Source organism: Podarcis melisellensis (assembly GCF_964234715.1).
Source record: "Podarcis melisellensis genome assembly, chromosome: 8".
Classification (NCBI taxonomy): domain Eukaryota; kingdom Metazoa; phylum Chordata; class Lepidosauria; order Squamata; family Lacertidae; genus Podarcis; species Podarcis melisellensis.
Genome location: NC_138540.1, coordinates 84,564,964 through 84,584,133, shown reverse-complemented (window position 1 = coordinate 84,584,133; position 19,170 = coordinate 84,564,964). Strand labels below are relative to the sequence as shown.

At 48.2% G+C, this 19,170-nt stretch overlaps 1 protein-coding gene across 2 annotated transcripts in view; it reads right to left on the bottom strand.

The window, feature by feature from the left end:
- Positions 1–7,572: 7,572 nt before the first annotated feature.
- LOC309376063 (SPARC-related modular calcium-binding protein 1-like) overlaps positions 7,573–19,170 on the bottom strand; it is a 68,366-nt gene continuing 56,768 nt past the window's right edge. For both annotated transcript variants that reach the window (XM_081922227.1, XM_081922228.1), the window contains exons 9-12: positions 18,896–18,978; positions 17,629–17,728; positions 14,989–15,242; positions 7,573–8,097 (exon numbers count right to left, since the gene is read on the bottom strand). In XM_081922227.1, coding sequence (XP_081778353.1) covers positions 15,002–15,242; positions 17,629–17,728; positions 18,896–18,978 — 424 coding nt within the window. In that variant the 3' untranslated portion in view covers positions 7,573–8,097; positions 14,989–15,001. The remainder of the gene's footprint in view (positions 8,098–14,988; positions 15,243–17,628; positions 17,729–18,895; positions 18,979–19,170) is intronic.

Sequence of the window (19,170 nt, the reverse complement as noted above, 5' to 3'; positions counted from 1 at the left end):
CGTGTCCGCTTCTCTGGAGCAGCAGAAAACAACCTTTCTCCCTCCTCTATGTGACATCCTTTTATATATTTGAACATGGCTATCATATCACCCCTTAACCTCCTCTTCTCCAGGCTAAACATGCCCAGCTCCCTTAGCCGTTCCTCATAAGGCATCGTTTCCAGGCCTTTGACCATTTTGGTTGCCCTCCTCTGGACACGTTCCAGTTTGTCAGTGTCCTTCTTGAACTGTGTTGCCCAGAACTGGACGCAGTACTCCAGGTGAGGTCTGACCAGAGCAGAATACAGTGGCACTATTACTTCCCTTGATCTAGATGCTATACTCCTATTGATGCAGCCCAGAATTGCATTGGCTTTTTTAGCTGCCGCATCACACTGTTGGCTCATGTCAAGTTTGTGGTCAACCAAGACTCCTAGATCCTTTTCACATGTACTGCTCTCAAGCCAGGTGTCACCCAGGATCCGTTCTGGAGCCCCGTTCGCAACCTGAGCAGAAAGCAACCCGTGTCTGCATGTGCGCAGGTCGTGATTCGCCACTTCTGCACATGCACGTGACGCCATTTTGAACGTCTGCGCATGCGTGAGCGGTGAAACATGGAAGTAACCCGTTCCGTTACTTCCGGGTCACCACGGGACGCGACCTGAAAACGCTCAACCGGAAGCGTCTTTAACCCGAGGTATGACTAAAAAAATTCCTTCCAGTAGCAGCTTAGAGACCACACAAAAGCTTATACCAATAACAAACTTAAAAAGGTAAAGGGACCCCTGACCATTAGGTCCAGTCGTGACCGACTCTAGGGTTGTAGTGCTCATCTCGCTTTACAGTGCTACTTCAGGTTACATACGCTTCAGGTTACCTACGCTTCAGGTTACAGACTCCGCTAACCCATAAATAGTGCTTCAGGTTAAGATGTTTGCTTCAGGATGAGAACAGAAATCGTGCTCCAGTGGCGCGGAGTGTGCAATACTGTTTATTAATAGCGGTACCTATTTATCTACTTGCACTTTAACGTGCTTTTGAACTGCTAGGTTGGCAGGAGCAGGGACCGAGCAACGGGAGCTCACCCCGTCATGGGGATTTGAACCACAGACCTTCTGATTGGCAAGTCCTAGGCTCTGTGGTTTAACCCATTAGCTAAAGTGGTGCTTCAGGTTAAGAACAGTTTCAGGTTAAGAATGGACCTCTGGAACGAATTAGGTACTTAACCCAAGGTACCACTGTATTGGCCAAGGGAGCCAGCGTACAGCTTGCTGGTCATGTGGCCAGCATGACTAAGCCGCTTCTGGAGAACCAGAGCAGCGCATGGAAACGCTGTATACCTTCCCGCCGGAGTGGTACCTATTTATCTACTTGCACTTTGATGTGCTTCCGAACTACTAGGTTGGCAGGAGCGGGGACCGAGCAACAGGAGCTCACCCCATCATGGGGATTCGAACTGCCGACCTTCTGATTGGCAAGCCCTAGGCTCTGTGGTTTAACCCACAGCGCCACCCGCGTCCCAATAACAAACTTAGTTGGTCTCTAAGGTACTACTGGAAGGATTTTTTAAATTTTGTTTCTACTACGGCAGACCAACACGGCTACCTACCTGTAACTACCTCACTATTCCCCGCACAGACTGGCAACAGCTCTCCAGCATTTCAGACCCACAATTTCCCCCAGATATACCTGGACACAGCAGAGAAGGACCCTGGGACCTTCCATGTGCAGAGCAGATGTGCTGCTACCGAGCTGCGGCCATCATTGCGTGGAGGACAATAGGAGCACACTGTTGGGACCCCAATTCTTATTTTGTCAAGGGGCACTGTCTACTCCCTCCCCAATTGCAGAATTTTCTGGGCTATGCTCAATAATTACCGTATTTTTCGTCCTATAGGGCGCACCGGCCCATAGGACACACCTCGTTTTTTTGGGGGGGGAAATGAATAAAAAAAAAATTATTTCCCCCCCCCAGCCGCGGCTGCCGCCCCAAGCCTTACACACGCCTGCCCAAAGCACGGGGCACCCTCCGGAGGGCTCCACGTGCTTCGGGCTGCAGGCTGCCGCCCCAAGCCTCGCGCACCCGGCGGGAGGTCCTGCCGGGCGCGCAAGGCTTGCAGACACTCGCCCGAAGCACGGGGAGCCTTCCGGAGGGCTCCCTGTGCTTCGGGCAACAGGCTGCCGCCCTAAGCCTCGCGTGCTCGGCGGGACCTCCCGCCAGGCGCACAAGGCTTGCGGACACTCGCTGGGGCTGCAGGCTGCTGCCCGCAAGCCTTGTGAGCCCGCGGGATCTCCTGCCGGGCTTGCAAGGCTTGCGGATAGCTTCCTGAAGCCTGGAGAGCGAGAGGGGTCAGTGCGCACCGATGCCTCTCGCTCTCCAGGCTTCAGCGATCGCCCCATAGGACGCACACACATCTCCCCTTCATTTTTGGAGGAGAAAAAGTGCGTCCCATGGGGCGAAAAATACGGTACTATGCGTTACATTTTTGCACCAAGGTGTCTCAAAGCAATTTCTACTATATAAATAAAAAGGAAGGCTGTCGTCACGCAGCCCTCGTTGGAGGATTTGTAGCACCTTGTCGAAGTCCTGGATTTACACGGGGTCAGGGTAGGGGAGTGGAGTGAAAGAGAAGGCAGGTTTTAAAACAGTGGTCTTAAACAATAGTAGAAGTTTGAATAAAGCAGGGATGTGGGGAGGATGAAGGGGAGCTGTGATGTGGGGTTTTGATGGGGCCAAGTGGGGCTGGCAAGCCGTGTGAGAAGGGGTGGCAGTGCCCAGCACATAATAAAAAGTAGAAATCACATAGATAGTAGCCCCCGTTAGGAAAATAGCAAAAACTAAAATACTCTGCTGAAAATACTAGATAGTGTACGCTCGGGTTGCGAACGTGATCCGTGCGGGAAGTACGTTCGCAACCCCCAGCGCCACGTCTGTGCATGTGCGGGTCGTGATTCTGTGCTTCTGCGCATGCACAAAGTGCTATTTAGTGCTTCTGCACATGAGCAAGCGCCGAAACCTGGAAGTAACCTGTTCTGGTACTTCCGGGTTCGGCGCAGTGCGCAACCCAAAATCACACAACCCGAAGCGTCTGTAACCCGAGGTATGACTGTACATTTTAAGGAGCAGATCCTGCCCACTCTACTTAAAAAAATAGTACAAAGCCATTGATCGATTTAACTATCTTCCCAATTTAAAAACCAAAGGTAAACCCATCTAGCTGGGTTTCTCCAGCCACTCTGGGCGGCTTCCAACAAAATATTAAAATACAGTAATGCATCAAACATTAAAAGCTTCCCTAAACAGGGCTGCCTTCAGATGTCTTCTAAAAGTTTGGTAGTTGTTGTTCTCTTTGACATCTGGTGGGAGGGTGTTCCACAGGGCGGGTGCCACTACCGAGAAGGCCCTCTGCCTGGTTCCCTGTAGCTTGGCTTCTCGCAGTGAGGGAACCGCCAGAAGGCCCTCGGCGCTGGACCTCAGCGTCCAGGTAGAACGATGGGGGTGGAGACGCTCCTTCAGGTATACAGGACCGAGGCCGTTTAGGGCTTGAAAGGTCAGCACCAACACTTTGAATTGTGCTCGGAAACATACTTTCAAGACCGGTGTTATATGGTCTCAGCGGTCGCTCCCAATCACCAATCTAGCTGCCGCATTCTGGATTAGTTGTAGTTTCCGGGTCACCTTCAAAGGTATCCCAACAGAGAGCGCATTGCAGTAGTCCAAGCGGGAGATAACTAAGAGCATGCACCACTCTGGTGAGACAGTCTGCGGGCAGGTAGGGTCTCAGCCTGCGTACCAGGTGGAGGTGGTAGATAGCTGCCCTGGACACAGAATTGACCTCCATGGCCTCCATGGACAGCTGTGAGTCCAAAATGACTCCTAGGCTGCACACCTGCTCCTTCAGGGGCATAGTTACCCCACTCCGGACCAGGGAGTCCTCCACACCCGCCCACCTCCTCCCCCCCCCCAAACAGTACTTCTGTCTTGTCAGGATTCAACCTCAATCTGTTAGCCGCCATCCATCCTCCAACCTTTATCGCTTTATAAGCAAAAACTGAGCCTAAAAACCCCTTAGTGCTAGTACACTTGAGGCGGATTGGTTTTTATGTGCTTAGACCCTGGTCTGCAATCTGACCACTGAGTTCTGCACCAGCTACAGTTTCGGAACTGTCTCCAAGGGCAGCCCCAAGTATAGCACATTGCGGTGATCTAAGCCTGGAAGCCACCAGAGCATTGACAACAGAAGTTAGGTTCTTTCTACGCTGTGTTTTTGCATAGTGCTTCAAGACGTTTAAATATTAAGTGGCTTGGATACGTGCCTTTAAATAAATAAATACATGAATAAGATACATAAATACATAAAATTAATTTGCTGGCGGCTCCGCTCTGTCTCTTGCATGCTTGCACTCATTAACAGCCCTTGCCCTCTGCTGATTTAAAAGCCAAGGAGGCCTTTGGTGGTTTAAAAATATATATATATTTGGAAGAATGCCAACAGGCTGTGCGGGCAAAAGGTTCAAAAGGTACGTCAGCAGCTGCAGTGGGCGATGTGGCTGACTGAGCATGGCGCATGGATCTAGTGTTCATGTGCAGTTCTGCGCATTTATGTCCATGTGCACTTCCCTGTTTAGGGAAGTTTCTAATGTTTGATAGCTTGATGATGATGATGATGTTGGGAGCCACCCAGATGGGTGGGGTAACAACAACAACAAAAATGTGCACTACGCCTGATCTTTAAAGCCCTAAACGGCCTTGGTCCAGTATACCTGAAGGAGCGTCTCCACCCCCATCGTTCTGCCCGGACACTGAGGTCCAGCTCCGAGGGCCTTCTGGTGGTTCCCTCACTGCGAGAAGCCAAGCTACAGGGAACCAGACAGAGGGCCTTCTCGGTGGTGGCACCCGCCCTGTGGAATGCCCTCCCATCAGATGTCAAAGAGAAAAACAACTACCAGACTTTCAGAAGACATCTGAAGGCAGCCCTGTTTAGGGAAGCTTTTAATGTTTAATATGTTATTGTATTTTAGTGTTCTGTTGGAAGCCACCCAGAGTGGCTGGGGAAACCCAGCTAGATGGGAGGGGTATTAATAACAAATTATTATTATTATTATTATTATTATTATTATTATTATTATTATTATTATTATTGGGACACGGGTGGTGCTGTGGGTTAAACCACAGAGCCTAGGACATGCCGATCAGAAGGTCGGCGGTTCAAATCCCTGTGACGGGGTGAGCTCCCGTTGCTCAGTTCCTGCTCCTGCCCACCTAGCAGTTCGAAAGCACGTCAAAGTGCAAGTAGATAAATAGGTACCATTCCGGCGGGAAGGTAAACAGCGTTTCCGTGCGCTGCTCTGGTTTGCCAGAAGTGGCTTAGTCATGCTGGCCACATGACCCGGAAGCTGTACGCCGGCTCCCTTGGCCAATAAAGCGAGATGAGCCCCGCAACCCCAGAGTCCGCCATGACTGGACCTAATGGTCAGGGGATCCTTTACCTTTACCTTTTCCCCGAAGGCAAAACCAGGGGCTGTGGCAGGAAGCAGTTAATGAGGCATTCCTAATACATAGGAACCCAGGGACCTGCCTTATACTGAATCAGACCATTGGTCCACCAGGCTCAGTACTGCCTACTCTAACCGGCAGTTTCAGATAGAGATCTCTCCTAGCCCCAGCTGGAGATGCCAAGGATTGCATCAGAGACTTTTTCCGTGCAAAGCACATGTCCCATCACAGAACCGCTGCATTTCCCCAAGTCCAGATAGGAGTGTGATAAGAACTTGCTCTCACAGTGGCCCACCAGATGTCTGTGGGAAACCCACAGGAACCCCTCAAGCGCAAGAATGCTCTCCTCACCTTTTTTGAGGACACATCTTTTTCATGGGTAGGGTCACCAGTCAGCAAATGTGTCCCCTTTTCTTGCTCTTCACAATATGGCAACCCTGTCGTGGATGCATTAGCTGAGATTCTTGCATTTCGAGGGGTTGGACTAGATGACCCTCGGGGTCCCTTCCAACTCTACAATTCTATGAAGGTGTGTCCAAGTTAGACCAACCCCCCTATCTTTACATCTCACCACCCTGCTTACCCGCCGCCCACAGATCACCCCACCTGCATCCGCAACTGCAGAGCGTGTCGACAGCCTTTAGTTTCTATGTATATAGGCAGAAAATCCATTTAAGATATAGGACTGTGCATTTGATGACAGGTTACACAGAACGGGAAAAAGAGGCACAGGATTTCCAGCTTCTGTGCAGGCCCCTGATCCATCACTTCTTGTTTTAGGAACAAATCGCTTTGAGTGTGAAAATAAAGGATTTAGTAAGCAACCTAAAGAGAGAGAGATCCGTTTTACCTGAGCATACACTTCTTAAGTAATGCTGTATTATTCCAGCAGAGGGCGCAAAACTCCAAGGAATTGTGAGCAGGGAAGTATAGGAAAAAACCTCGTTTTTCCCAGCCTCAACCACATGGCTGCAGTGAAACCTGACTTATAACAGGCTCTGGTGGGCAGGAAGTGGTTAAAAAGGGGCAATAGGTACAGGGGAACAGGAGACAGGAAATCAAATGGAAGGTTAAAATAAGATAAAACTGGCTTGCACAAAAATACATTAGACTGGTGACCCGGAGTGGCAGCCAAGACCATGTAACACCGGTTCTGAAAGACCTACATTGGTTCCCAGTACGTTTCTGAGCACAATTCAAAGTGTTGGTGCTGACCTGTTAAAGCCCCAATGGCCTCAAAGGCCCAGTATACCTGAAGGAGCGTCTCCACCCCCATTGTTCTACCCTGACATTGAGGTCCAGCGCTAAGGGCCTTCTGGCGGTTCCCTCCCTGTGAGAAGTGAGGTTACAGGGAACCAGGCAGAGGGCCTTCTTGGTAGTGGCACCCTCCCTGTGGAACGCTCTCCCATCAGACATCAAAGAAATAAACAATTATCTGACTTTTAGAAGACATCTGAAGGCAACCCTGTATGTTGTTGTTGTTGTTTAGTCATTTAGTCGTGTCCGACTCTTCGTGACACCATGGACCGGAGCACGCCAGGCACTCCTGTCTTCCACTGCCTCCCGCAGTTTGGTCAAACTCATGCTGGTAGCTTCGAGAACACTGTCCAACCATCTCGTCCTCTGTCGTCCCCTTCTCCTTGTGCCCTCCATCTTTCCCAACATCAGGGTCTTTCCCAGGGAGTCTTCTCTTCTCATGAGGTGGCCAAAGTCTTGGAGCCTCAGCTTCAGGATCTGTCCTTCCATTGAGCACTCAGGGCTGATTTCCTTCAGAATTGATAGGTTTGATCTTCTTGCAGTCCATGGGACTCTCAAGAGTCTCCTCCGGCACCAGAATTCAAAAGCACCAGTTCTTTGGCGATGAATTGGTTGGCCAGTGTTCTCGAAGCTACCAGCATGAGTTTGACCAAACTGTGGGATGCAGTGGAAGACAGGAGGGCCTGGCGTGCTCTGGTCCATGGGGTCACGAAGAGTCGGACATGACTAAACGACTAAACAACAACAAGAAGCAGATAAGTACAATTTTTCAATATTCAATTAGGGCCCCCGATATTAATTCCACGTAAAGGAACCCAGAAATATGAAAAAAACCGCCCTTGTATATCCATAATTTATTGATTCAAATAAACAGACTACAATTCATTTTAAAACCCAGCTGATTTTTTTACGCAACTGAAAAGGAGCGCAGCCTTTTGAAACACCCACTAACAAACATGGAAGTCCCCTTACATTCATTTTTCTCTCTCTCTCTTAAAAATTACGTTGCAATAATAAAGCAAAGATTATTATTTCTTATTTTTTATACATATATAAAAAAATCTACTAAGGTAGATGGTTTCTGCAGGCCTGTTGTTATCTACTTTTCTTTTTTTAAAAAAGCAAAAAAATAAAATAAAAAGGAAAACACAGAAAATGGACTGACAGCCACGTTTGTCCCACCCCTTTCCACGTTTATCTCCACTTCCCGGAACCATCGTCAACCTTCTGGGCAGAAAGTCCACTCCGTCTCTTTAAAGTGCAAAGAGTCTGCAACCAGAGGCGGGAATGCAGTGCTCAGAGAATGAGAGAGCGCCCCCTGGGCTTCTGGAGGGGGAAAGCGCCATTCTTTGTCAGGGGGAAGTCTATGGAGAGAGAAAGAGGGAGAGAAATTAAGTTCGGCGGAGGCTCACAATCCACCACCAGCCTGGTCACCTGCGGCGACTAAGAATCACATCTAGGCAAGTAGAAAGAGAGATTTTGCACACGTGGTTTTTTATTTCAGGATGCAAACATAGGTAAGCTTTTTGTAGATTAGCAGTGCATAGTCCTGTGAGTTCGGCTGGGATGAGATTCAGGAAAGGTGAGCTTCACGGAAGAGCCGGGGTCACATATCTCCAGGGCTGGATTTAGGTTTGATGAGGCCCTAAGCTACTGAAGGGACCCGGGTGGTACTGTGGGTTAAACCACAGAGCCTAGGACTTGCCGATCCGAAGGTTGGCGGTTCAAATCCCCGCGACAGGGTGAGCTCCCATTGCTCGGTCCCTGCTCCTGCCAACCTAGCAGTTCGAAAGCATGTCAAAGTGCAAGGAGATAAATAGGTACTGCTCCGGCAGGAAGGTAAACGGCGTTTCCGTGCACTGCTTTGGTTCGCCAAATGCTGGCTACATGACCCGGAAGCTGTACACCGGCTCCCTCGGCCAATAAAGTGAGATGAGCGCTGCAACCCCAGAGTCGGCCATGACTGGGCCTAATGGTCAGGGGTCCCTTTACCTTTAAGCTACTGAAGGTCATGGGGCCCTTTATATGTCAATCTGTCCTTTGTCAACAACAAATTGTTGCTGTTTTGTGTATTGAATATATGGTAATTTATGGACCTAATAGGTATCTCAAGCCATTTGCGCATGTTGTCATGCAACCAGTCCATGCAGAATATAGGCACCCTATATATAGAAAGGAGCAAACCTGTGATATTTTAGGGAGCAGGCTAGCAGGCTGGGCCCATGACTTACATCATGGGAGCCTACACAACACAAAACACTGCTGCTTTATGTATGTTTTATTTTATTTGTCTTTTATCTAATATTTTGGAATGTAAAGGTAAAGGGACCCCTGACCGTTAGGTCCAGTCGTGGCCGACTCTGGTGTTGCGGCGCTCATCTCACTTTACTGGCCGAGGGAGCCGGCGTACAGCTTCCAGGCCATGTGGCCAGCAGGACTAAGCCACTTCTGGCAAACCAGAGCAGCGCACGGAAACGCCGTTTAGCTTCCCGCCAGAGTGGTACCTATTTATCTATTTGCACTGGTGTGCTTTCGAACTGCTAGGTTGGCAGGAGCAGGGACTGAGCAACGGGAGCTCACCCCGTCTCAGGGATTCGAACCGCCAACCTTCTGATCGGCAAGTCCTAGGCTCTGTGGTTTAACCCACAGCACCACCCTGTCCTGTGCTTAATCTGTTATAAAATAGCAGCTGAGTCTTTTGCAGAGTTGGCTATGGGACCCGCATCCAGCCTTCAGAAACTGACTCATTCTTAATTTCACATCCCTACCCTAGAAAGATAACCTGAATGCAAACGGAAAGTTTTTCAGACTGTCATTCTTTGCTCTTGCAGGTAGTTTCCAGGAACGGCAGTGAATTAAATTGGGGAAGAGGAAAAACCAACCCGAAAGGCAGAGAGAAGCTTTGGGAGAATTAAGCAAGTGAATAGAGGCAAAATTAAAATTCCGTCACTTATACATATCTGGTGGACCTGTGAAAACATCAAAAGCTTCTGGGATATAGTATATGATGAACTTAAAAAAAAATGTTTAAATACAACTTTGTGAAAAATACAGACGCTTTCCTATTAGGAATAACAGACACAGGTAAAGCAAAAGAAGAAAATATTCCTTTATGCCACAGGCAGTGGCGTAGCGTGGGGGGTGCAAGGGGGGCCGGCCGCACCGGGCGCAACATCTTGGGGGGGGGCGCTAATCTAGTGGAAGAGACTCGAGTGGTAAAATCCACAGGTTAGGGAGCGCAAATTACTTGCCTTGCCCCGGGTGCTGACAACCCACGCTACGCCACTGGCCACAGGCGCAGCGAGGACCTTAATTGCCAGAAATTGGAAAAAAGAATGTGTGCCAGCAAAAAAGGAATGGCAGGCAGTGGCGTAGCGTGGGTTGTCGGCACCCGGGGCAAGGCAAGTAATTTGTGCCCCATAACCCGTGGATTTGCGCCCCCTAACCCTAACCCCCAGATGTTGCGCCCGGTGCGGCCGGACCCCCTGCACCCCCACGCTACTGGATTTGTGCCCCCTAACCCGTGGATTTGCACCCCCTAACCCTAACCCCCAGATGTTGCGCCCGGTGCGGCCGGCCCCCCCTGCACCCCCCACGCTACGCCACTGATGGCAGGATAAATTATTAGATTATACTGAATTGGCCAGATTAACAGAGACAACTAGGGGACAGGCCAGACAAGGATTTCAAAAAGAATGGGGAAAACACAGAAAATACTTTACCAAACACTGCCCCCAAATATACACCTGGACTTCTTTCGATTAATTTCTACAGGAGACTTTGTGGTTTTTTAAAGTCATAGTTAGGAAAAAATTGTAATAATCACATATAAAAGAAACAGTACACAAGAAGTAAACAAAGAGGCTATTTACAGGACAAAGAAAGTCTTTTATTTTTATATTATGTTTTCTTTGTGTAAGGGGATAGGAGTTTAATTTTGATAATTAAATTGACAACGGCGGTGGGTTTGTTTGTTTGTATGAGTTGTTGTGGACTGTGTTGTAAATAAATTATTAATAAAAATTAAAAATAAAATTCCGCCACTTGCCTTGTGTGAAGTTAGCGGGGGAGGGGGGGGAAGAAACCCAAAGCATTTTAGCCTTTAATTAGGGTTTCAAATCTCCCACATGCAGTTTCAAGGAACAAGAAATCAATTTGCCCTGTTTGGAGAGGTGCGTAGAGCGTTTCAAGTTAACCTAATCAATCCCCCCCCCCCACTTTCTGCTCCGAGAAGAGTCGAGGCTGCAAGCATTTTGCAGGCAACTGTGTTCCGCGCAGCTAATCCACGCTTAATCCGCCAGAAGGTATTGCACAGAGTCCCCCTTTGTCTGCGATGGAAGCTGGTAGAGGGAGAGGCTGGAGCTGGGGTGGGGAAGGGTGGTTGGGGGGCGGTGGTGAGGCTTTGAGAGAGGAACAGTTTGTTCCAAGCCCTGGCAAATCTCAGAGGCTGGTGAGGCTGCTGCTGTTTTAGAGACCAGATGCCAAAGAGATGGGCAAGGAATAATAATAATAATAATAATAATAATAATAATAATTTATTATTTATACCCCGTCCATCTGGCTAGGTTTCCCCAGCCATGCTAGGCAGCTTCCAACAAAATATTAAAATACAATAATCTATTAAACATTAAAAGCTTCCTTAAACAGGACTCCCTTCAGATGTCTTCTAAAAGTCTGGTACAGTGGTACCTTGGGTTAAGTACTTAATTCGTTCCGGAGGTCTGTTCTTAACCTGAAACTGTTCTTAACCTGAAGCACTACTTTAACTAATGGGGCCTCCTGCTGCTGCCGCCGCGCCGCCAGAGCACAATTTCTGTTCTTATCCTGAAGCAAAGTTCTTAACCTGAAGCACTATTTCTGGGTTAGCGGAGTCTGTAACCTGAAGCGTATGTAACCCGAGGTACCACTGTAGTTATTTTTCTCTTTGACATCTGAAGGGAGGGCGTTCCACAGGGCAGGCGCCACCACCGAGAAGGCCCTCTGCCTGGTTCCCTGTAACTTGGCTTCTCGCAGTGAAGGAACTGTCAGAAGGCCCTCGGAGCTGGACCTCAGTGTCCAGGCAGAACGATGGGGGTGGAGACGCTCCTTCAGGGATACAGGACTGAGGCCGTTTAGGGCTTTAAAGGTCAGCCCCAACACTTTGAATTGTGCTCAGAAACATACAGGGAGCCAGTGTAGGTCTTTTAAGACCTTGTATTATATGGTCTCGGCGGCCGCTTCCAGTCCCCAGTCTAGCTGCCGCATTCTGGATTAGTTGTAGTTTCTGGGTCACCTTCAAAGGTAGCCCCACGTAGAGCCTTGATCTTTAAAGCCCTACTGCCCTGCATACCTGAAGGAGCGTCTCCACCCCATCATTTAGGCCCGACACTGTGGTCCAGCTCTGAGGGCCTTCTGGCAGTTCCCTCACTTCGAGAAGTGAGAGGACAGGGAACCAGGCAGAGGGCCTTCTCGGTAGTGGCACCAACCTGGTGGAACGCCCTCCCATCAGTTGTCTACGTACTGGGAGCCAGTGTAGGTATTTGAAGACCGGTGTTATATGGTCTCGGCAGCCGCTCCCAGTCACCAGTCTAGCTGCCACATTCAGGATTAAGGAAAGCCAGGTGACCAATTTGGAGGCAGAAAAACGGGATCCCAGGGGATCTGGGCTCAGAGCTATGTAGCATGCAGTGGCACCCGATTGGCTCTCGCAGGCCACATGACTCTGGGACCAACTAGGATCCTGTCCATGGTGCGTACACCCTTGCCTGAAACTCCAGCCGTCCCCTTCGCTGATGTCCACCTCCAAGTTTTCAGGGCCTTCAAAGGAAGAGACTTATGGTGGGCGCTTGGCCATAACAAAAAGCTGGTGCAATGGGGGAGCTGCCTCGTCCTCCGACTAGCAGCCCTAGTGGTGTGGGGTGTAGGGGAGGGGGGTCTCATCCACAGGGCTCCTGGTCCGAGCCCTGCAGCAGCTGGAAGCTGCCCTCACCTGCCCAACCAGGTTGCCTTCCTGGGCGCTCACAGGTGCATATTTGGGGAGAGACAAGGAGCAGGGTGGAAACGGCATCCAAATTACCGTATTTTTTGCTCTATAAGACTCACTTTTTGCCTCCTAAAAAGTAAGGGGAAATGTGTGTGCGTCTTATGGAGCGAATGCAGGCTGCGCAGCTATCCCAGAAGGCAGAACATCAAGAGGGATTGCTTGCTGTTCTGGCTTCTGAGATTCAGAATATTTTTTTTCTTGTTTTCCTCCTCCAAAAACGAGGTGCGTCTTATGGTCTGGTGCGTCTTATAGAGTGAAAAATACAGTACTCATCGGTGATGGCAGGCATAAGAAAGCAAGGTGGCGTCTGGTCAGGCCTGGTTGCAAGACAAATTGCACTCCAGCTAAAGAATATCTCTACCAACCCACTCTGCATTTCTTCAGCCTTTATAAAATAAATAAGCATTATTGCATTTGTGGCCCATTTTAATCACCTCTTTGCATTTTGTTTTTTACAATCAAGCAGTGTTTAAATTTCATTATATATATATACAGTGGTACCTCTAGATACGAATGGGATCCATTCCGGGGCCCCGTTCGCACCTAGAAGCAAATGTAACTAGCGACGGCACGTCTGCACACACACGCGTTGCTTTTCGCCACTTCTGCGTGTGACATCATTTTGAGCGTCTGCACATGCGCAAGCGGCGGAACCCGAAAGTAATGCGCTCCGTTACTTCCGGGTTGCCGCGGAGCGCAACTCGAACGCGCTCAACCCGAAGCGCGTTCAACACGAGGTATGACTGTACAGACATTTACAGACATTTCGGGTTGCGCACCGCGGTACTGGAAGTACCGGAACGGGTTACTTCTGGGTTTCTGCGCTCACGCATGCGCAGAAGCACCAAATCTTGACCTGCGCATACACAGATGCGGCGCTGCTGGTTGCGAACGCTGTGGGTTGTGAATGTGCCTCCTGCACAGATCACATTCACAACTCGAGGGTCTGCTCTGTGTATGTGCGTGTGTGTCTGTCTGTCTGTCTGTCTGTCTGTCTGTCTGTCTGTCTGTCTATCTATCTATCTATCTATCTATCTATCTATCTATCTATCTTTCTCAGAATGCCAAATTTTACATCCATTACTATCTATCTGTCTGTCTGTCTGTCTATCCATCTATTGACCTATCATTCTACATATAGTTCTTCCCCTGCCGAATTTTGGAACATATATGAGAGCTGCCCAACGTTTGGAATTTCCCGAACATATCCGGGATTCGTCCGTCAAAAACATCGCCCTGGCAGAATTTTCAAAATTCGGTTAAAATGTCCAAGCGTATTTCAGCCTACATAGAAAGTGTTGATTTGGGGTGGGCGGGCGAATTTCCGAAAAGATAGCTTAGAAAACTGCAATTTATTTATTTATTTTTTGGAGATGTTGCAAAAAACCCCCCAAAACCCAAAAAGTTCACTGGGTGTGGTCTAGTTAGCCAGCCACTCCCACTCCCTCTCAGCCTAACCTACCCTTCAGGGTTGTTGGTTGCTGTGAGGATTAAAAAAGGATATCTTTTTATGCCACTTTGAACTCCCTGGAGGAAAGGTGAGGTATAAATGCAAATAACTGACAATACATTTTATTTATACCCTGCCCTCCAGGGCCCACCAGTAAAATTGCAGTAAAAACATAATGCGGGGGGGAGCCATTTAAAATAGAGGCTAAAATGCAATTTAAAATGCAGCCTCATTTTAAAAGTAGCCCATAGATCAAAACCACAAGGGGAGGGAGACAGAAGGGTCAGACTGAGTCAAAGCAAAGGCCAGGTGGAACAGCTCTGTCTTGCAGGCCCTGCGGAAAGATGTCAAGTCCCGCAGGGCCCTGGTCTCTTGTGACAGAGCGTTCCACCATGTCGGGGCCAGTACTGAAAAGGCCCTGGCCCTCGTTGAGACTAATCTAACCACCTTGAGACCTCCAAAATGTTGTTATTTATGGACCTTAAGGTCCTCCGTGGGGCATACCAGGAAAGGCGGTCCCGTAGGTACGTGGGTCCTAGGCCACGTAGGGCTTTAAAGGTCAAAACCAGCACCTTAAACCTGACCCTGTACTCCACCGGGAGCCAGTGCAGTTGGTAAAGCACTCGATGAATGTGATCCCGCGGCGAGGACCCTGTAAGGAGCTTCGCTGCGGCATTCTGTACCTGCTGGAGTTATAATAATAATAATAATAATAATAATAATAATAATAATAATATTGTGGAGTTACCAACAGGTGAGCGAGGGGCATGGCAGGATACGCACCACGTGTGTCGGGCTAACTCAGCCCCAGGCAGCCTTTGAGCTCATGCAAGGAGATCAGCTTGTTCTCATCCAGGTCGCAGTAGTCCAGGAACTTGCGGACGCAGCGCTTGGGCCGGGTGTTTTTCTTCATGTAGAGCTTGAGGGGCCGCAGCTCCCGCTCGCTGATGCTGTTGCTGAAGTCCTTGTCCAGGCGGACGAACTGCCAGCGTACCGCACGCTCCTCCAGACTGGGCCCCGTCAGGCTGTCCGAAAACCTGCAGTTGCGGAAAAGAGGGGGTCAGGAGTGCCTTACTGGGTCAGGGAAACCTAGTTTGGGGGGGCCCAGGACATGGGCATTCCTTGAAAAAGAGAAATGTCTTTTATTTTTATTTTTTTAAATGATATTTATTAAGAATTTAGAGATTACAGAAAAGGGAAAATGAAAACAAACAGCAAAAAAAAAATTAACAACATATACATTACAATATATAAAAAATAGATAAAAAAAAGAAAAATAGAAAGAAAAATACAGCAATAACAGTAAAAAATAAATAAATAAAACACACATCCAATATTCCATCTCTTTGTCTTTCATTTACTTGTTTCATCGACCTCTTCACACCTCCCTTTTTGTATTCTAATTTAATTATTTGTTTCAGCAAATTCTTTCCATCTTTCTCAATTTTTATTGGATAATTTATCTTAACAGTCTAACCTATCAATTAACTCAGCAAATCCTTTTCATCTTTCATAATATTCTGTCATTCAATTTACCTTATTTTATTTTAACCTTATATTACGATAAAGTACCTTAAATCCTGGAACTTAATACTTATTTATACATAACTCCTAATATCATTTCTACTAAAGCCAAATGAGAAATGTCTTCTAAAGCATTGTTGCCTGCCAAGGGACACGGGTGGCGCTGTGGGTTAAACCACAGAGCCTAGGACTTGCCAATCAGAAGGTCTGTGGTTCGAATCCCTGCAACGGGGTGAGCTCCCGTTGCTTGGTCCCTGCTCCTGCCAACCTAGCAGTTCGAAAGCACGTCAAAGTGCAAGTAGATAAATAGGTACCACTCCAGCGGGAAGGTAAACGGCGTTTCCGTGTGCTGCTCTGGTTCGCCAGAAGCAGCTTAGTCCTGCTGGCCACATGACCTGGAAGCTGTACACCGCTTCCCTTGGCCAGTAAAGTGAGATGAGCGGCGCAACCCCAGAGTTGGCCACGACTGGATCTAATGGTCAAGGGTCCTTTTACCTTTATTGTTGCCTGCCACCCCAAACTCCAAGAGTGCAGGCTTGGAATCTAGCAAAAATTCTAGAATCATAGAGTTCTAGAATTGGAAGGGACCCCAAGAATGCTCTAGTCCAGGGGTCAGCGAACTTTTTCAGCAGGGGGCTGGACCACTGTCCTTCAGACCTAATGGGGGGGGCCAGACTATATTTTATTTTGGGGGGAATGAATTCCTGTGCCTCACAAATAACCCAGAGATGCGTTTTAAATAAAAGCACACATTCTACTCATGTAAAAACACGCCGATTCCTGGACCGTCCACGGGCCGGATTTAGAAGGTGATTGGGCCGGATCTGGCCCCCGGGCCTTAGTTTGCCTACCCATGATCTAGAGGTCCTGGACTGACCAGACAACAAGACCCCCCTCTTAGCCTGGCTGATGTGGTCCAAAGGAAAGCAGAGCAAGACGTTTGGCACCAGCTTGGCTGAAGGAGTTGCTGGAAGGAGGCGTAGAAAGCGCCATCCAGCTGTCTTAGGGATTCCCCCACCCCAACGCCATGCCTGGGGAAAAATAATTCCCCCCCTTTATTTCCCCCCTCCCAAAACTAGGTGCGCCCTATGGGCCGGTGCGCCCTATGGGGCGAAAAATACGGTAATAATCATACATAAATAAGAATAAAAATGTGTGCCGCCCCACCACCGAGACCATTCCATTGTAACTACCTAACCTCCCAGAATTGATTTCACCCCCAGAGGCTTACTCCATTGTTTCTCAAGACAGACCAGATGGGAACAACGAAGGGTGGTCCTTAGGTGGCAACTATAGTTTTCCCAGTAGTGATGTAAGGAAGTGAGAGCTGGACCATAAAGAAGGCTGATCGCCGAAGAATAGATGCTTTTGAATTCTGGTGCTGGAGGAGACTCTTGAGAGTCCCATGGACTGCAAGAAGATCAAACCTCTCCATTCTGAAGGAAACCAGCCCTGAGTGCTCCCTGGAAGGACAGATCCTGAAGCTGAGGCTCCAAGACTTTGGCCACCTCATGAGAAGAGAAGACTCCCTGGAAAAGACCCTGATGTTGGGAAAGATGGAGGGCACAAGGAGAAGGGGACAGCAGAGGACGAGATGGTTGGACAGTGTTCTTGAAGCTACCAGCATGTTTGACCAAACTGCGAGAGGCAGTGGAAGACAGGAGTGCCTGGCGTGCTCTGGTCCAGGGGGTCACGAAGAGTTGGACACGACTAAATGACTAAACAACAACATCATGACCATTATTTCACAAGCAAACCTGTTTCTGGTTCAACGATGGAATCTTCCATTAGATTTCAACTCTTGCTTAAAACGTTTGGCAACAACTCTCTCCCCTGTGCCCCTTCAGAGAGAGAGAGAGAGAGAGAGAGAGGGAGAGAAAGAGAAAGAGCAGTATTTACCTTCGATATGGAACGGGCAACATTCTTGACTGCAACATGTCGGAAGCCAAGGCCTTGATCAGATTGGAGAGAAACACTACCTTCTTGGAGCCTGGGCAACCTAGCAGGAAAGAACAAAGGGAACAATTTGCCTCTCGAGACTCACACGGGTCTGTGCCATAGCTGTCAACGTTTCCCGTTTCTTAAGGGAAATTCCCTTATTCGGAATAGGATTCTGTTATGTACTGAAGTTCTCACCCTGGGCCAGCAGGGGGATACTGTAGATAGTTATGCAAATAAGGGATCGAAAGTGACGTTCAGTGATTGGATAGTTTTAGAAAATTGTTACAGTTACGTTGTACTGGAGCTCTATATAAGCAGGCTGACTGAACCCTTCAGTTCAGTTCTGTTCTGGCCTCTGAATAAAGAAGAGCTGTTTGGAGAATCGCTGTGTCGCCTGATATGTTCACCCACAACTTAACAGATTCCTCGCAAGAAAAGGCAAAAGTTGACAGCTGTGGCCTGTGCTCAGTGGCACCTGGTGAAAAAGTGTTTGAAAAGAAGCAGAGATTCAGTATTGTTGGCCCAGGAATGGAAGCAAGAAGAAATACAGCGGTACCTCGGGTTACAAACGCTTCAGGTTACAGACACTTCAGGTTACAGACTCCGCTAACCCAGAAATAGTGCTTCAGGTTAAGAACTTTGCTTCAGGATGAGAACAGAAATCGTGCTCCGGCGGTGCGGCAGCAGCAGGAGGCCCCATTAGCTAAAGTGGTGCTTCAGGTTAAGAACAGTTTCAGGTTTAGAACGGACCTCCAGAACGAATTAAGTACTTAACCCGAGGTACCACTGTACCGATGAAAGAAGAATGGCAGACAAAATTAACGGACTATGCAGAATTGGACAAAATGACAGGAAGGATTCGAAACCTGCAGGACCAGAGATTTACAGAAGATTGGAAGAAATATACAAATTATTTGAAGAGCAACTGTAGTCAACAAATTACGCTAGTCGGACTACAAGAGGTTTTGAAAAGAGAAATATATGAAACATTGCAAAGAAGATAAAGAAGAGAGATATTAGTTATTTAAACGTAACAGTGAAAGTAAGAAATGTAAATTAAGTGAAGAGATTGGAAAATTTTCAGATGTGACTGCTGGAAGTCAAAAACAACGTATAAGATATAAAAGCATGTTTAATAATTGTTGAAAATGATATGTTAAAAAACTAATAAAATATTTATTAAAAAAAGAAGAAGAAAAGAAGCAGCAGAGATTCATGATCTCACCTGGCAGAAGCCGATCCCGGAATAGGGAGCTCATTTCTGCATTTTTGGCCGCCGCATCTGCCTCGCAGTCCGGGGGGAAGTTCCTGCGAGAAAGAAAGACGAGAGATGCCGAGCGAATACTAACATCAACGAGAATACTAGCAATGACGGCAATATGATTACTTTTTTTAATCCCCCTCTTCAGTCAGAAAAGGCAGTCAGTCAGAAACTCAGCGACTGTCCCGGTCCTCAAGCTTACAATATGAGAGACACAGCACAAAAGGAAAAGGGGCTGG